At 40.6% G+C, this 17,353-nt stretch overlaps 8 protein-coding genes across 8 annotated transcripts; 2 read left to right on the top strand and 6 right to left on the bottom strand.

The window, feature by feature from the left end:
• Positions 1–310: 310 nt before the first annotated feature.
• Positions 311–3,124, bottom strand: TM35_000302260 (uncharacterized protein; the record flags this gene model as incomplete). The annotated part of the gene is made up of 1 exon (XM_029028549.1): positions 311–3,124. The coding sequence occupies one exon, from the start codon at positions 3,122–3,124 to the stop codon at positions 311–313; it is 2,814 nt and encodes a 937-aa protein (XP_028880252.1).
• A 331-nt stretch (positions 3,125–3,455) lies between these two features.
• TM35_000302250 (long-chain-fatty acid-CoA ligase protein) lies at positions 3,456–5,456 on the bottom strand (the record flags this gene model as incomplete). The annotated part of the gene is made up of 1 exon (XM_029028548.1): positions 3,456–5,456. One exon carries the CDS (start codon positions 5,454–5,456, stop codon positions 3,456–3,458), a length of 2,001 nt encoding a protein of 666 aa, XP_028880251.1.
• A 684-nt stretch (positions 5,457–6,140) lies between these two features.
• TM35_000302240 (putative flagellar radial spoke component) lies at positions 6,141–7,931 on the bottom strand (the record flags this gene model as incomplete). The annotated part of the gene is made up of 1 exon (XM_029028547.1): positions 6,141–7,931. One exon carries the CDS (start codon positions 7,929–7,931, stop codon positions 6,141–6,143), a length of 1,791 nt encoding a protein of 596 aa, XP_028880250.1.
• A 383-nt stretch (positions 7,932–8,314) lies between these two features.
• TM35_000302230 (protein kinase) lies at positions 8,315–11,599 on the bottom strand (the record flags this gene model as incomplete). The annotated part of the gene is made up of 1 exon (XM_029028546.1): positions 8,315–11,599. One exon carries the CDS (start codon positions 11,597–11,599, stop codon positions 8,315–8,317), a length of 3,285 nt encoding a protein of 1,094 aa, XP_028880249.1.
• A 348-nt stretch (positions 11,600–11,947) lies between these two features.
• Positions 11,948–12,325, bottom strand: TM35_000302220 (uncharacterized protein; the record flags this gene model as incomplete). Its single annotated transcript, XM_029028545.1, has 1 exon — positions 11,948–12,325. One exon carries the CDS (start codon positions 12,323–12,325, stop codon positions 11,948–11,950), a length of 378 nt encoding a protein of 125 aa, XP_028880248.1.
• A 352-nt stretch (positions 12,326–12,677) lies between these two features.
• Positions 12,678–13,034, bottom strand: TM35_000302210 (uncharacterized protein; the record flags this gene model as incomplete). Its single annotated transcript, XM_029028544.1, has 1 exon — positions 12,678–13,034. One exon carries the CDS (start codon positions 13,032–13,034, stop codon positions 12,678–12,680), a length of 357 nt encoding a protein of 118 aa, XP_028880247.1.
• A 3,018-nt stretch (positions 13,035–16,052) lies between these two features.
• On the top strand, positions 16,053–16,400 carry TM35_000302200 (Tbingi protein; the record flags this gene model as incomplete). Its single annotated transcript, XM_029028543.1, has 1 exon — positions 16,053–16,400. One exon carries the CDS (start codon positions 16,053–16,055, stop codon positions 16,398–16,400), a length of 348 nt encoding a protein of 115 aa, XP_028880246.1.
• Positions 16,401–16,464: 64 nt separating this feature from the next.
• TM35_000302190 (Tbingi protein) lies at positions 16,465–17,280 on the top strand (the record flags this gene model as incomplete). The annotated part of the gene is made up of 1 exon (XM_029028542.1): positions 16,465–17,280. One exon carries the CDS (start codon positions 16,465–16,467, stop codon positions 17,278–17,280), a length of 816 nt encoding a protein of 271 aa, XP_028880245.1.
• Positions 17,281–17,353: the final 73 nt, after the last annotated feature.

The raw sequence follows: 17,353 nt of genomic DNA, 5'->3' as shown, positions 1-17,353 counted from the left end.
GGACAGAAAGAAAAAAAAAGAAAAAAAGAGAGAGCAAGATGCATGAAAAGAAAGAAAGAAGAATATAGTAATAATAATAATAATAATAATAATAATAATAATAATAATAATAATAATAATAATAATATAAAAAGGTATCAAATACCATACCGTATGAATAAGCAAGAAACATTTTAAACGCGCAACGAAAAAATCAGTATTGGTTTTTCTTTTCTCTTTTCTTATTTAATATTTTTACACCCTTACCAAGTATAAGGATGAAATACATTAAGAAAGAAAAAAAAAAAAGGAAAGGAAAGCCACTACACGTCTACTCTGTTACCACATCAGGTGTTACAGGATCAACTGTAGATGCTGCTGCTGGTGCTGTTATTACTGGTGGTGGTAGTACTGAAGGGAATAACGAAGTAAATGACGAATATATTTCCTCTTTCACTGAAGGGTCAATTTCGCATATTCCTAGAAGAAATCTTTTCACTGCATCCCGCAGTTTTTCTTCAGTTCTTGTGGGAATACGTGGGAGGGCCCCACGCTCATACCATGTGGCTACCAAAGGAAGTACCTCATCCACCATTCGCCGTGAAAGAAACTCAGTTGTGAGGGCAAAAAGTGCCTCCAGACCTCCAAGTGCAGTTATAACTGCAGGAGTGGGTCGCACATCTTCAAGTGCCCGTCGCTCTTGTGCAGATCGGCTTCTCGAGGCGCTTGTAAAAGCAAAAGACGCAATAGGCTCCGTGAGGATGGCTATAAATGAGAGATATATCTTATATACAGTGCGAAGATGACTTTGTGGAATAATTGCAGTAGTGTTATCCTCCCATGCAAATAATGGTGGAGATGATGGAATATCATCGTCCTTAGTTTTCTCCTGTAACCATAGTTCGGTTTTTGGTGTAGTAAGAAACACGGTAAGGGCACGTATTACAGCTTTAATCGCTATTGAGGCTACTACATCATGTTTGGTGCAATAAGCTAGCAACATTTGTAAAGCTTCCAATACACCTAATTGTAAAATCTGAACACGAGGATTTGCTGCAGTAGTGAACCGTTCCTGCTCTTCATCTATTCCAAGTTGTGGGACAGAGCGATTTAGTGCCGCACTTATACTAAAACAATCTGTTAGTAACAAAAGTGATACATGAGCACTAGCTGTATCATCCTCTACTGTAGCATGACGACATGCATCACATGCAACTTTAATCACAGAGGCAACAAAATCAGAAGTTTTTTGTATAACAATAATATTAGCTACAATTGGTGTAAATCTACAGTTTCTTATAGTATCAATCCATTGTCGTGATGTTATTACACTAACACCCTCTCTGTGAAGACCTGAGACAAGTCGGCTCTGAAGGAGTCCAATGCTGCCGCGTAATACACTAGCTGCTGAAACACGAAGAGATTCTTCCTCTACAGCACGTGCAGCCTCATCAACAATAAATCCACTTTGATCAAGAAAAAAAACAAGTGTATCAACATATCCTCCTGCTTCACCAAAAGCTTCTAAGGTATACATAGCATTATCATGTACGATCCCTGCAACAGCTGCTTTTTCAAGAACCAAATACAGAACAAGGACGTTTAGTCGTTTAAAAGCTCTCTTGCGCTTTCCTTTATGAGATCCCGTCCCATCACGTAGTAGATGAGCTGTGAGCTCGAGAAAACGAAGAATTGTCGCAGCAATTACTTGACGATGATGTCGTTGTTGATATGAGCAAAGTTCTTCGTCTTCAGTAATATTCCAAAGATGTGGAGAAGCCACGATACTCCACAATTGTTCAAACATACCAGAATTCACAAACTCCTCCACTGGTCGTTCATATTTTTCTCTTTTCTCATTCTTTTCTTCCCTTTGTTCCTTCTCCCCTATTTGTTGCACCCATAAAGGAGTCTTGAACTGCCACAAAATAAGGCGTGTAAGAACATATATGGTTGCTGGATGTATCATATATAAATCCCAGTTTTCAAGTGTAGCCTCACAGTCATCCATAAAGGCTACAAGTATACGTTTTCCCTTTGGGCATTGACTGGCCGTGTATGCCGCAGACTCAATAAATTGGTCCACAACACTACAGGATCGACTACGTACAGTTTGTGAGTCGTAAAGCTCTTCCACAGACATTTCTGTACCGGTTACCTGAATACAGCGCTGCAAGACACGCAAGAAGGAATCATCTTCAAAAAAAACTTCTGTAAGTGTGGCTCCACAACGCAGCAGTGAAGTAGTGAAATGCAGCAACTCTAATCCTCGCAATTGTCCCAACTGCGTCCGAAGTACTTCCACTACTATTTGTTGCTGCAAGAATGGTTGTGGCATGCAATTCAAAACATTCCAAACGTTACCACCAAGAAGAATCACCTGGTTTGCTAAGAGAAAATAACCAATCAGCAACTCTCTTACTAGCGGTGTTTCAAGGAATAGGGCAAGTGAAGGAAGAAGCAGTACATCCATAATGAGATGCAGTAATGCTTCCGATATTGAAAGAGTGAAACTATCATTAATTAAAAAGTTTGGTGCCAGTAAATGTGACATACTTCTTCCCAAATGACCTACAGTCTCTCGCAGCCATTGTTCATCTTCTGGTTTAGAGGCAAGAGAAGTTATGAGTGAAATACGCAGCAATTCAATCGCCTCTATGCGAACGCTAACACCGTCTGTTCCATGCTGGGCGCGAACAATATACTTCACACAAGCTGAGACAATCCCAGGAAGACAAAGTCTTGCGTTCCTACACCCTGTAGCCTCTATCATGGCTACACACGCACGGAGACTCTCTATCTGCAACTTCTGAAACCATCGTTTTCTATCACCTGATAGAGAACCTAAAAGTTCATGAATAAAAAATGCGATACTAGTATGATAAGAATCAGCTTGAAAAAATGCCTTATGACGTTCACGACCTACACGATGTAGTAAATAAACAGCCCGAACAACTAATAACTTCTCCTCTTCTGTAGAGGCGAAGCTAGCAGTTGTAGGCTGAGACGAGTCTGATAACTGATTATTCATCTTAAACAGTTTCACAAACTCTTGCTGAAGAATAAGGATAATTTCTTCAATCCTGTCAATCTGGTCAGCTTTTTCCGCCAACTGACAGAGAACATTTCCAGCCTCAAAACTCATGACGTTTTGAGTCCGCAAACCAATAAACTGTAGCGGTCACCCAACACTTTCCTCCCCTCACTTTGGGGTACGAAACTGACGTGTAAAAAATAGAGAAATAAGAAAATATGAAAAAATAAATAAATAAATAAATAAATAAATGTATTGTGGAAGCTTCTCTCTCAGGGAGAAGCAACACCAAAAGAAAGAAAAAAAATAAATAATATCATATTTTGATTCACACACACACACACACATACAAACAAAAAGAAATAGAAAAAAATAAAGTAAAAAATAAATACACTTACACATTCAACATTATTGCAGACCCCCTTTACGCATCCAAATCCCGTTAAAAAAGATCGTCGTAGTCATCTACAGCATGTCCAAAGAATTTTGGTGTATCATCGTACAAAGCATTAAGATAGTGTACGTAATGACTTTCAATCTTCTGTCTGGCAAAGCTGTATTTACAGGTAATAAAACCATTGGCAAGGGTGCATTCTTCTATAAATGCAAACCGTCGGACATGTGCTCGAGAAGGGAGACCTTGAGAAACTCGTCGGAGTTCGGCTCGAATACAATCCGCCTTTTCACGTTCACTAACAATGGGTACTCCATCACGCCGTTCCAACTTTCGCAGATGTGATGCGATAGCTTTGGCGTTTGGCACCACAAGCGCTGTAAGGAAAGGTCGGTTGTCACCGTACACAAAAATCTGCTTAATAAAAGGGCTCTTGATAAGAGTTCCCTCTATCTCCAGTGGATCTACCACAGCACCTGTAGTGAGTGTAATAAGGACGTGCTTATTACCCTTTAGTGTTATCCATCCTCCTGTAACAGAGCCGTAATCACCTGTACGTACAAATGATCTGCTTCCATATGTTACAAGAGAGTTCTTTGCCTCTTCAGGATCAATGTTTACATCAAAGTAACCTTGCATTGCATGTGGAGCCTCTATTAGCACTTCACCAATGTCTCCAGGTGCAACAATCTCATTCTTATCATTTACAACACGTATTTCAACACCTGGAAGTGCTTTAAGACGTAGCGGTACATCAATGTCTGTAGCGATAAGACCACCTGCCTCAAGACATCCATAAGTACTTACTGTGAATACATCTAAATCTGCCAATAATTCCATCTGATCCCTTGTTAATTGACTTCCAACCACAATGGCTATACGGAGCTCACTACCAAACTGTTCCTTGAAATTTCCAAGAAGCACATGCGATGCAGCACGTAATAAATATCCTGGTTTCTGAAGCATCAAACGATTTTCTGTGATACGACCAAGTGTAAACCGTGTTAAATCTTTTGTTGTGCTACCACGATTCATAATGTTGTCAACAATGTTTGCATAGGCCCTCTGAAAAGGTTGCGCAACAGTAACCACAACACTAGGTCGAACCATTGGAAGATCTTGAAAACCTTCCAGTTGTTCAGGTGGAATGCAAATACAAGCACCTTTGCATATTGCCTGATATAGTTCTACAGTAAGTGCCCCTGCAACACACCATGAACACAATGACATAAACAAATCAGTGTGTGTCAGTGCTTCACCAACGTGAGCATATATAGAACTGATATTTGCGACTAAATTTCGGTGTGAAAGCATTACACCCTTTGGAGGCCCAGTCGTACCTGCTGTAAACATTATCATGGCAGTATCTTCAGCAGTAATGTCTTTTCGTACAGGTATTTTCTCTGGAACTTCAGATGCTATATTTATGGCTACCGCATAGCTACTCTCTCCGAGTTGATCTTCAAAGCAAATTACATGCTGCAAACGCCCTATCTCTCCAATCCAACCTTTTACAACAGCGTATGAGGACAAGGATTCAACAAAAAGCACGGAGGCTTGTGTGCTTTTTAGTACTAATTGTGCTTCCATTGGGGTAACATTGGTAGGCAACACCACAAAGTGAGCCCCAAGTTGTAGTGTTGCAAAATGTGCTACAACCCATTCATAGCGATTCTCACTAATAACAACTACGCGAGAACCTTTTTCAACACCCATCTTATGCAAAAGTGTACGCATTGCAGCAATCTCAGTATCTATAGATTCATACGTAGCCCATACATATCCTAACTGACCACGTACCCACATCTTCGCTCCTAGAAAACGACGAGTTGGCCATCCCTTGACAGCTTGTTCCCATAATTCGATAAGTGTGCTGTGTGGCTTAATTACGAGCCCCAGTCGCATATCATTATTCATAGATGCCCCACCAGCAACATCTGACTCGGAGTAAAACGTTCCAGCAACACTGGTTCCGAGACGATGCGTTACCAAGAGAGAAAGACCGCTACCGCGCCATTGTGAAACCAATGGACGTATCCACCGTCTCATTCTCTCCTAAAACGTTTTTTCTTTTCTTTTGTTTTGTTTTGTTTGTTTATTTTCGATTTCCTTCTTCTTCTTCCGTTTTTATGTATTCACCTCTGTCTTTTGCTTGGTTATCGCAGGTTAAACCGCCAACAATAGAGGTGCTATTGAATGTATGATCATCAAAAGTCAAGTAAATGAATAATTACAATAGTAATTATAGTAGTAGGGATAATAATCGTAATTATAATGAAAGAGAGAAAAAGAGAGAAAACAGAGAATATGAAGTACAGAATCAATATATATATATATATCATCCGCATAGAGCAAAAAGATATGTAAACAACGTTGCACTATAATCAAAAAAAAAGAGAACGTTCTCTTATATATGCGTAATAAAGGTACATAAAAGGTATGGTAACAATAACAAAAAAAAACACCAAATACCAAAAAAAAAAAACTAGGCAGCGTGTAAAAAACCTTGGTAGATACATAGACATCGTAGAGGAATGTGGAGGAGAACAGTGAGGGTCACTCTAAGTTTCTTTTTCTTTCTGCAACGATTACTAGAATTAGCGTCCTTGACACTATCTTTAAACTGGCAACCTACCACACAGACACACAGACGATAAGTTCCATCGTGCATACAGACCTCACATCACACAACACATCACACTACATCTACCGTGTTGCTTCGCTGCAGTTCCTTTACATGTCCTCCACCTCCTCACCTTCCTCGTCTTCTACTTCATCTTCAGAGTCTGGCTCTGGTGGATCCTCACCACGGCGAACGAGTTTTTCTGTAGCAGGTGTCGGATCCTGAACTTCTGTGATGTCGGCACACTCTGAGAGCACCGGGGGAGCCAGTGTAGGCGTAAAGCTGAAGTCCGTCTTCTTAAGTCCATTTCCAAAGTAAACACAACCCCACTTCTTTCCACTTTCTGCGACAAAGGCGACAGAACCTGGCCATCGCAATGATCGTACCACCACCACACGATGTTTTACGCTGTTATTATTAACTACACGCACCGTCCACGCTGACACCTTCATCTTAGTGGGGTCCTCATCGGATACATCATCATCGGTAACAGGCTTTGGTGGCATGTCATCGTCGTTCTCTGGCACCTCAGCAACTTCCTCTTGTGCATCTTCCTCTTCATCCTCTTCATCTTCCTCGTCAAGTTTTGGTGCCTCTGGAATATTAATAACTGCATAAAGGTAATCTGATTGAATAGGAGTGAAGAGTTCCTTTTCTTCTTCCTCTTCCACTTCCTCCTCTTGTTCTTCTTCTTCTTCATCATCTTGTTGTTGCTGCTGCTGTTGTTGCTCTTCTTCTTCTTCCTCATCCTCCTCTGGTTTTTCTGGTACCTTTGTTTGCCGTCCATTTTCGTAAATATAGCCTTCTGAGTGAACCCATTGGTCAAGCTTTGCCCACTGAGTAACATCAACCTCCTCTTCAGTGGCAAATCCCTTTACCGGCTGCGTGAGAGGATGGTACTTGGCTTCTTTGGGTTTCTTGGGAGCATCCTCTTCTTCAATATCTTCCTCATCATACTCCTCAGCATCCTCCTCTGGTTCCTCAAGGGCACCAAGCGGAGAGATATACGTACCGCTTACAATACGACTCAACTGTACACGCAGATAAACAGCTTCATTCCACTCAAATGGAGGACTAGATACAATAGCTGCATTTAAGTCACCGCTAAAGAGTCGTTTGATTCGTCTCCCTGCACAAATTTGTTGTGGGGTCACATCAGGTAAAAGAATCCACTCTGCAGCAGGGTGTGATGTAACCCAAAAAGAAAGGCGATTTGTTCCCACAAAACCTGGTTCAGGTTGCACTGGGACTTCCAACTTTCGTCGTGCCGGACGAGGCATAGTATTCACCTCTTTGTACACTTTTTCACCTTCCTTTACATAGCGACGGCTTGAAACTGCATAGTAGTTGCTTTTTGTGCCAAAAATCTTTCCAACAAATCGGACTTCTTCCAATTTTTTTTCCATAGCCAGCACTGTGATGGATCTGTCCAATAAAAAAGCTTCTTCTTCACTCATTCCACATCCTGCCCAAGCCCAGTAAAGGTTGTTCTGAGCGACAGAATCATATGGGGGAGCAGTACGAGGCTTCACCCGCGTTGTTGTAACAGTGGTATATGGATCTGGCTGCTCTATTGTAGTCACAGTTTCAGGTGGTGGACGTTCAAAAAGACGATCATTTTCTGCAAGACGTTTTAGTTCTGAAGGTGGAACAGGGCAAGGTTCATCGCATGCTGAGGTACTCTGACCATTTACAAAGCTGTGCTGCTGCAAAAGTGTAAACATGTCATTGAACTTTGATGGATCATTAGCGATGTTATTTGGGTTTTCGTCCAACACCTGCTCCATCAATCTTGTGAGTTGATCATACACGCTGACACCATCTTTGTTGGCACTCATAAGATACGCCTTTGTCCTCGCGAACATCTCTTCAAAATCGGCATTTTGTGGTTGAACGGACATGTTAACAGGTGTATGTGTATTTGTGTATGTATGTTTCTGCTTTATTTTTTTTTCTTTTGTTTTACTTTTTCTTCTTAGTGAAGTCGCCTTTTCTATTTTTTCTTGTTTTTCCTCACTCCACCTAATGTCGGTTCTCTTTCTCCTCTACTACTAATACACTTAAAAAAAAAAGAATAATATGAAGAAGAAAAAAAACAGAAGTAAAAACTCACTTTCTTTTCCTTTCTTTGTTTTTTTTTTTTTTTTTTTTTTGTGAAAGGGTGGGGAAAATTATTGAGCGTTACATCACTCTCAGGGAGTCATGAAGATTCATCTTCATTTCATTTCCAATTTCTAGTCACTTTATTTTCTTTCTTGAATCTACACAGCAACAATAATACTTGTTATGAGGAACTGATTCTCTGCTTTATTCTTGTAACATACTTCGCTATTGATGGTTCAGCCTCAAAAGCGCCACTTTGCTCCAGTTGTGTTATGACATCTTCTAAACCTAATGCCAAAAATTTCCCTTTACAATCTTCATATGCACAGAAAGAACCTATAGTAATAAGGGCTATTTTTTTAAGTCCTATCTTGTCTTTCTTAAGTATTCGCAAAAGAGCCTCAACACCATTGTTTTCCAACAAAGCGGAAGTGAGAGAACTTCCATTTCGCACAAAATTACTAACTGCACCAGCAGCGTTTTGTCTCGTTTTCTCATCACTACTATATAAGAGTTTTACTATAACTGGAATAGATGGTCGAAGCATTTCATAAAGCATCTCATTGTGAAACGCAGCATTTCCAGCAGCAAAAGCTGCAAATTTTTGTGTTGTAGGATCCGTATCACTACACCTCTCAACAAGAACATCAATAATTTTATGCTTCGCCAAAGGTTCATAAAAGTAAGGTGAATGTTTACACAAATTTCCAATAAGATTACACATTTTACTCCGAATACCAGCATCTTTATGCCGAAGAAGATCCAAAAAACTGTCATAAAGGTTTGCGCTGTGAATAGGGGGATAGAAATCCTTTGATAGACGAGCAAGTTGAGAAAGTACATTAAGTCCATCAGAAACAAGACCAGTACTCGCTTTCTTTGAGTCCAAAATTTTCTTTATCCGTTCAGGATGTAAACCACCTCCATCTACAAAAGCTTTGGCAAATACAGGAGTTCCCATAGCCAGTTTAGTAATAAGTGCAAAAGGTGGACCCCAAAAAGCCACTTCTGTGTATTCAAGAGCAGTGATAAGCAATTCCATAAGACCTTCTTTGTAAAGTATTTGTTGTATAGCACCAATGACCTCATCATCAGATTCAGAACCTTGTGTTATTGGATAAAATGTTGTTAACAAAATTTGAACAACAATTGTTAGATGAGCATTTACACCAATAGTTCCTCCACCTCTACATTCTGGCCAGAAACGAAGTTGTTTAATATAATTGCTTCGCAATTGACGACAAATAACAGCAACTACAGAAATTGGGTTACCACCATCTCCAGAATAAGGTTCAATAGAATCCAAGAAGAAACTTATTGAATGTGTCATTTCTCTCTGATGTTGCGCAGCTTGTTGAACACAACGAAGTGCTGCCAAAACACCATTTGGTGATAATTCACTTTTGCTATCACTATCACGAAGTAATTTAATTACAGTGCGAAGTAATCCTTTTTTATCAATATCAAGAAATTTTCGACTTGTAGAATTAGAACTCTGATGATATAATACAGACTTTGTATCAGAAAACATGACAGAAAGCATATGTACAACACCATCTAATAAACCATGATCAGCGTATCCATAACTTGTTCCAAGAGCACGTGGAACCACTAATCGGTCAGATACTCCTAGTACACCTTCTACAATTGCGCAAAGTCCATCTAAAAGTACGGAATCTGGCTCAAAAATAATAGTATCTTTCATTTCACGATGTACAAAAGCTACCAAAATAGCTGCAGCTGCAGCACAATTAAGAGCAGCAATATCTCCGGCAGCAGAAGAGTCATAGTAGCATAGTACCAATAAACCAATTGAAACAAATGAAGAAACTTTATGAGCGTTTATTTGATCTGGTGAAGATAATTTTATGTGTGGAACAAGTGTTGAGACTGCATGAAATGCAACAGCAGCGTATGGTCGAAAAGGACTTTTTTCTTCAACTGTTGACTCTGTTACAGAATCAAGCAAAGCTGTCCAAAAAACCGGAAAAATCTTTAATTGAGTTAAAACAGGTCCGAAACCAGTTCCCCATTTAACGCATTGAAAAATTATCTTTACACAGTCTTCACGAAGATTATAACGATTTTCTATAACCTCTCGCATCAAAAATTCAAGTACGTCATGCGGTTTTTCAATTAAATCCAATGCAACTTGTTGTCGTATAAGAAGATCAACTGGTGGTAATTCACTTCGTTGTTGCAAAGAATTTATCACCTCTTGTCGAGAATATTGTGAAGGAAATGGTAAAATAGTTCCTCTTTCAGGAAATACAAGTTTACAAATAAATTGCAAAGAATATCGAATAATATCCACTGATTCTTTGTTGTTCAAACGTCTCAAAACAACTCTCAGTATTCCTAAACGTGGAATTCTTTCTAATAAAGCACTATTTTCTACAGGAGATGATGTTAAAGAATCTCCTGCGGCCACCAAAGACTTTAATTTTTCAACTAATTCTTCAGATTTAGTTGAAGAAGAAATTAATTCAACTGTAGATTGAGAAAATAATGAATCTTCTCTGGAATTAAGGGAACAATTTCGTAGAATTTCGGCAACACGAGATTCACGTCCGGTATTACTTTTATAAACTCTATTTGGTTGAGCATGAAGCCGAAAACATTCTAATCTATCCATACGTTCCTTCATTTCCAAATCATGTTGTTTTATTGGCATCTGCCATTTTCCGTCTTCTTCAGATATGGCAACAAATGGGTGGTTAAGTAAATGAGGCCAATTTAACCTCGCAGAGAAAGATTTTGTCAAAAGTCCTCTTAAAAGAGACTTAAAATCAGGAGATATAGGTTCTTCAAATTTAACAGGATCGTTCACAATTTGGTTAATCAATTTGTAGAGATGATTTGTATAAAATGGTGGTTTACCATAAAATAATTCATAAAGAATACATCCAAGGGACCATAAATCCGCTGAATGATTATAAGGTTGCTCCTGTACAAGTTCTGGTGCCATATAAAGTGGTGTTCCTTTAATACTAGTTAATACCATAGTATTATAACTCATTGATCTGGCAAAACCAAAGTCAGCTAGTTTTACAGATCCATTTTGACCTATTAAAATGTTTTGTGGTTTCATGTCTCGATGCATAATTCTATTTGAATGTAAATAATGAAGAGCCTGTACCAATTGTTTAGCTATTCTTTGAACGACATCTTCAGGAAGTTTTTTGTCATCCTCAAGTATTTCGAAAAGTTCCCCTTGAGCATATTCCATAACTACAACAAATTCTTGTTGTGTCTCAAAAGCTTCAAACAAAGTTATAATATTATCGTGATTAAGCTTAGTCATAATTTCTATTTCACTGCGAAGATTCAGCAGTTCTTTATCATTTTTTCCTTTCTTCACGATAAACTTCATGGCTACAATATGACCTGTTCCCTTTCTTCTTGCTTTATAAACCTTACCAAAGGAACCCTCCCCTATAAGTTCAACTATTGCATAGTTTTCCATTGTAATAGCCTAAGTAATTTGATTTTTGCCACCAAACTCCACACACAGTAAAAATAAAATCAAACAAAAGCAGAAAACAAAAATTTTTAAAAAAAAATATATATATATATATAACAAATCAAAGGAAAAAAAAAAGAAACTGAGAACAAACAAAAAAAAAACAATCGAAAGAGTTCATTCATATTAGTTTATTACCAATCCGTCATCCATAAAATACGCTTTCTCATTTCAGTAATAAATCCTATAGTTCTCTTTCCCTTTAATTCTCACTCTCTTTTCTTCTCAACAAAAAATGGATGACTAACAGAGTAAAATAAATAAAAAAAAACCTATTCTCCAGTAAAGACCTCAGTTGGCAGCCTTCTCCTTTTCAGCGTCTTCCTTCTCAAGCTTTTTAGCTTCACGCATTTTTTGTTGTTCCTTGTACTTCTCATCGAATCCAGGTGCCTTGACGACAACGATTTCGATCTTGTCGACGGTACTGTTCCTTGTACCCTCGCCCCCTCCACGAGAAGTGTTGATTCGCTTTACTGTAATCATCTGTTGATCCTTGAGCATTTCAACGACAGATACGGCTTCGTTAATAGCCTTTCCAAGAGCTGAAATGCTTACTTCCTCTTGACCGTCATGCAATAAGTGCTTGGTAATGTCAACGTAGAGAAATTTAGAGCCGTGAAAACCCACACGAACGGCGTTCTTGGGGCGCTCAGTATTTTCAGTAGACATTTGAAAATTACGTGGAGTTGAGTCCTTTCTTGTTATAAACTTGCTTAGCTACAGGAAAGAAAAAAAAAAAAGAAAAAAAGGGGATTAATTATTTTAAAAAATTTAGAGATGAATCGTTCATCTGAAAGGAAAATAATACAACATCGCACAAATACATTTTTAGAAGAAAAAAAAAAAAGAAATCGTTTCGATTCCAACGCAAACTTTTCCCTTAAAACAGACCCTTCTTTTTTTTTTTTTTCGTTTTTTTTTTTTTTACTTTTTTTTAGAGGGGGAAACTATTTTTGTACTTCCACAAGTGTATATGTTTCTCAACTTCACTTAACTGTTCTCACTGAATGAATGACTTTTTTTAATTACTCTCTCTCTTTTCGGCATTTTCAGACTTTCGTTTTTGTTGCTCTTCATAAATAGAATCGAAGTCCTTTGATTTTACGACAACGATTTCAATTTTGTCAATCAATGGCGCAAGAGGCTTAATACTTCCACGTGAAGTAGTAATAGCTTTGACAACAACAAGTCCTTGATTTTTTAATATTTCCGCAACAGCAACAGCGTCGGAAATGGCACGGCCCAGGCCTGATATTATTATCTCAGGTCCCCCTTCATGAAGGCGATGTTTGGTGAAGTCAACGTAAGCAAAATTGCGGCCCCTGGCACCAACTCGGACTCGAATCGGTTCCGAAGGGTTTCCACTCTCTGAAGACATGGGCGCAAAATGAAGATATACTTTTATTGATAATACCTTCTCAATCAACATCATAACGGTAAAAAAAAAAAAAAGATACTTTTTCGCGTGTGTCATCAGAGTGAACTTCAATCCGCATAGAGAACAACAAAGACTGAGCAATAATGATCACCCTCAACCACACAAAAGAAAAAACGCATATTGACGCATAAACTCAGAGAATGCATAAAAAAAAAAAAAAAGAAACCAAAATAAAAAAAAATGAGTCCCTTAATCAGAAACAAGTTTCGTTAATATAGTCTTTTGTTATTTTTTTTTTTTTATCCCGGTATATTCTGCTTTCTCTTTCTTTTGTTTTTCTTTTCTTTTTTTATTTTATTTTTTATACTTCGGGTCTTTGATAGACGTCGGTACACACTCTTTCTTAACGTCAACAATACAAATTCCTTTAGAGTTACCCACTTAGCATCCCCCACCAGGTTGGGTCCCATGTCCGACTTTCAAAATATTTATAAAAGTGGAGGAAAAAGATATGCCAGAGAGAAGCATCATTCCATATATGTATACGTATCTCAATCCCATATACCGGTGCATTATGTTCATTTTTTTTTTTTTTTTTTTTTTTTTTTTTTAGGGGGAGGGATGAGGTCAATATCAGATATATATACGCAGAGACCTTCTAAGAAACAATATTTCTTTCATTTCATAAGATAAGTTCAATTCCACAAATTTTTTTCTTCTCACTTTATTATTATTTTTTTTTGGCAGAAGAAAACACGAGCTAGTCAAAGCAGTTTTGTGTTCTTTAAGCCACAGATATTGTGATCCAAATCAAAATGAAACAATTACACACTGCCTGAAAAAAAAAAAAACTACCAACGGTTTGTATCACATGAACCAAACAGGCACGCAAAATGAAAAAAAAGAAAAAATCACAAAGTCAAACATCCAATCCGCCGAATCGACGAAATACACCTCACCACCCCTGACCCCACCACGAATGGCGCACACGGAAGAACATCAAAAGAAAGCGGCTTCCGCGCCACCGCCCAACGAGGAAGCGGGGCAGGAAAACAAGAATAAAGAACCGAAAAACCATTTCCCGAGGAACGCCCGCCCCCACCCCCACGCGCAAAATGAAGAGCCAAGAAAAAAAGAGAAAGGGGCCCCTCTTTTTTTTTTTTTTTTTCTTTTTTCGGGACTCCCCGGCCTTTCCCTCCCGGGCCCCAGCCGAAGGTTTGGGTAAAAAAAAAAAAAAAAAAAACACCCCGAAACGACAGGGATGGCCCGCTAAAAACCGCCCCTGTCAACCTGGAAACGCGTTGTTTTGCGGGAGGCCCGAAGCAAAGCACTTTATCCACAGGGAAAAACGAGCGCGCGAGAAAACGGCAGGCGGTCACCCAAGCGGTGGGGAACAAACCGTGGTGCGGCCCGTTCTGGTTTCCGGCATTTGGGAAAATAGCAGCCAGCACTTCTAATCGAAGGGTCGAAAACGCAATTTACAAGCTCTGGACTTCAGTGCCCCTTCGGACCGGTTAACCGACGAAGGCCCCTGGGCATGGGAATGTTAAGAAAAGAATGACATGATCTTTCCTACCGCTGAAGGAAAGTATTAACAATAAGCCTTGCCACATTCACTGTTGAAATAATTCTGGTAAAGTGAAGATTTTGAAAGCAAGTATTAAAAACAAGTTTATGGAAATAATAATTCTAGGAACCTAGAGGTCCATCATTATTAGAAATAAAATGTGTGACCAATATTTAGGAATTCCCAGTCTTTCTCCAGCACAACAGTCTGTCAGCATTGGTCTTTGATTTTCGCCCTGCGAAGAACCCGCACCAGAACCAGCGCACAAGTGGTATTTTAATGCCTCACGGCGAGGAAACCACAACCTGGCTGGAGAGAATCAAACAGATATTTTCATTTTTACACGCGGCTGCAGAAGGTTTTATTTTTACAGACCGGTGGCAAAAGCCGCCCCACAACCCCCATGGTTTTTGAGGGCGCGGAGCCGGCCCACGATTACCCAACGGGCGGCGCTACAAGGGAAATGGAATAGGCACCGCGTCCATAGCGGAAGCGCACCGAGGCACAAATGGATGTTGAAACTTCTTTGGGGTTGAGCAAAGAGAAAGATGCGGTTGCAAGAGTTACAATGCAACCTTCCGCACGCGCAAAGGCTGCTTAACCGGAAACCCCAAAAGTTTAAACATAAACAAGCGCCGGAAAGCCGCCCAAACCGACCCACAAAGCGCCAAAACAGAAGCAAGAAGAACTACCAACAACAACCGCTAGCTCTACAAAAAAATGCGCCTTGCAACACCACCGCCCAAAGATAAAAGAAGAGGAGAAATCCTCGCGAAATTCGCGAGTTGCCTTCATGTTGGGGGTGGCCCGTTTTGCGTTCAGCATGAAGGCCGTCAGAGAGTGGGACTCCGCGAAGTTTAGGAACCATGAGGGAACAATAGATTTCGGGAATGCATTCCGGGAATGGCTCTAGCAGATTCAAGAGGGTTATAGAATACAAGTTTCCTACCAAATAAGGGCAGTTTTTAGATTCATATCAGGTCGTTCTTTTCAGTGTCAGCGACGCCATGGCCCAATTAATATGGTAGGATGGGCCGGCTTTGTGCCCTAGGTTTGCGTTATTCCCGAGAATGTGGAGTTATCTTCAACTTATTTGCACCTCGCCGCCGACATCGTAGGCCAACCAAATCGCAAAACACATGTAGACGCACCTAATTTTAGAAGAAAAAGCCCATGGAAATGAGGGCTACCTTATCGTGGCCCCAAGGTCCGGTACCTCGGATTATCAAGGGTATCCAAAAGCCAGCTACGTTTTTCTTTCCTTTCGGAAGACCCGTTGGCCCTTAGGCTACGGTGTTATAAAGCACCGGGGCCAGCTGCGTCTTACTGGGGCAGAAATATATCCAAGAAGGTCCTGGGGCACGTGTCGACGCGCTATCAGCAGCATCACCCGCACCAGGTTACTGCTGAGTGGTGATGTAGAGGAAAATCCCGGCCCTTCACTGCGAGGTATGCAGTGGAACTCAGCTGGGCTTACCCAGGCCAAGAGGCTTGCTCTCCACAAAACCCTTGTTGAGGAGAATGTGACATTCTGCCTTCTAAGCGAGACGAAATTATCTTGTGCGGAAGTGTCGAGTTTCACAATCGCTGGTTACCAACATCATGGAGTGTCCCACCCCTCTAAAGGAGGCGGCGTTTCGATTGTTCTGCGTGAAGATCTGCCAGTAGAAGTAGGACTCACCGTAGTTGCAAGCATTGAGCATGCTCATGCAACGATCCACATGTCAGAAGGTATGGCGCTCACAGTGTCTTCAGCATATTCTTCCCTCCGGGGAGATCATACACAACGTTGCAACTAGACACGCTTTTGACGAGAAGCGGACCTCACCTAATTGCTGCAGATGCTAATGCGCATGCAATGGCATGGTATCGCGCTATCCCCCTGATACCCGTGGCGATGTGCTAGTACAATGGTGCCTAGATAATGATTTCGTTATTCATAACACTGGAGAGTGCACTCGCCACACCACACGCCATGGCCTGTCCGCGCCAGATGTGACAATATCCCGAGAATGCCTCCTAGAGTCCTGGACGGCATCCTTCTCCCCGGACGGCGACCATTACATCATCCTCTTCGACGTAGTAGTAGGAGATGATGACGAACCACTGCGGCCCCCTCGCCCTCGTGCACCCATTTATGCATGGAAGAAAGCGAAATGGTCTCGCTTTAGACAAATGCCAAACGCACAGTGCAACAAACAACCTGATCAAAAAATTAGCGTTCACAAGAGGGAACGACTACTGACCTCCGCCATCCGTATCGCAACAGCTGCGGCGGTTCCACGCGGGGGTCGGGATACTACTCCATTTTGGACTCCCGAGTTAGACGAAATCGAAGAGAAGATTCACAATTGTAAACCTTCTGTCTCCAGAGAAAGGCTGGTAGCTCGCAGAAGAGAAATGCTAAAACAAGCATCCCATAAGAGATGGAAAACCCTCTGTAATAACATGGCCGTGGCAGACGGCTGCTGTTGGAACATTTTGAAGAGGATTTACGCCCCGCGCCCCCTCAGTACCCCGGCGATTAAGCTTAACAACACGGTACTCACGGAAAACCAGAAAGCTAAGCACTTTATCCGTTTATATTCACGAAGAGCTAAACGGCACCCACATTCCTACCCTCCACCGCCCATTCCAGTAACAGATACAGAATTCACCCCCATTACTGCAGCAGAATAGGAACGAGCACAGCGTCTCCTTCCTAAAGGGACGGCCGCAGGTCCCGATGGTATCTACGGCGAGGCACTCCAAC

This window comes from Trypanosoma theileri (assembly GCF_002087225.1).
Source record: "Trypanosoma theileri isolate Edinburgh chromosome Unknown TM35_Tth_30_V1, whole genome shotgun sequence".
Classification (NCBI taxonomy): Eukaryota; Euglenozoa; class Kinetoplastea; order Trypanosomatida; family Trypanosomatidae; genus Trypanosoma; species Trypanosoma theileri.
Note: the sequence above shows the minus strand (reverse complement) of the source record. Positions and strands in the feature narration are given on the sequence as shown.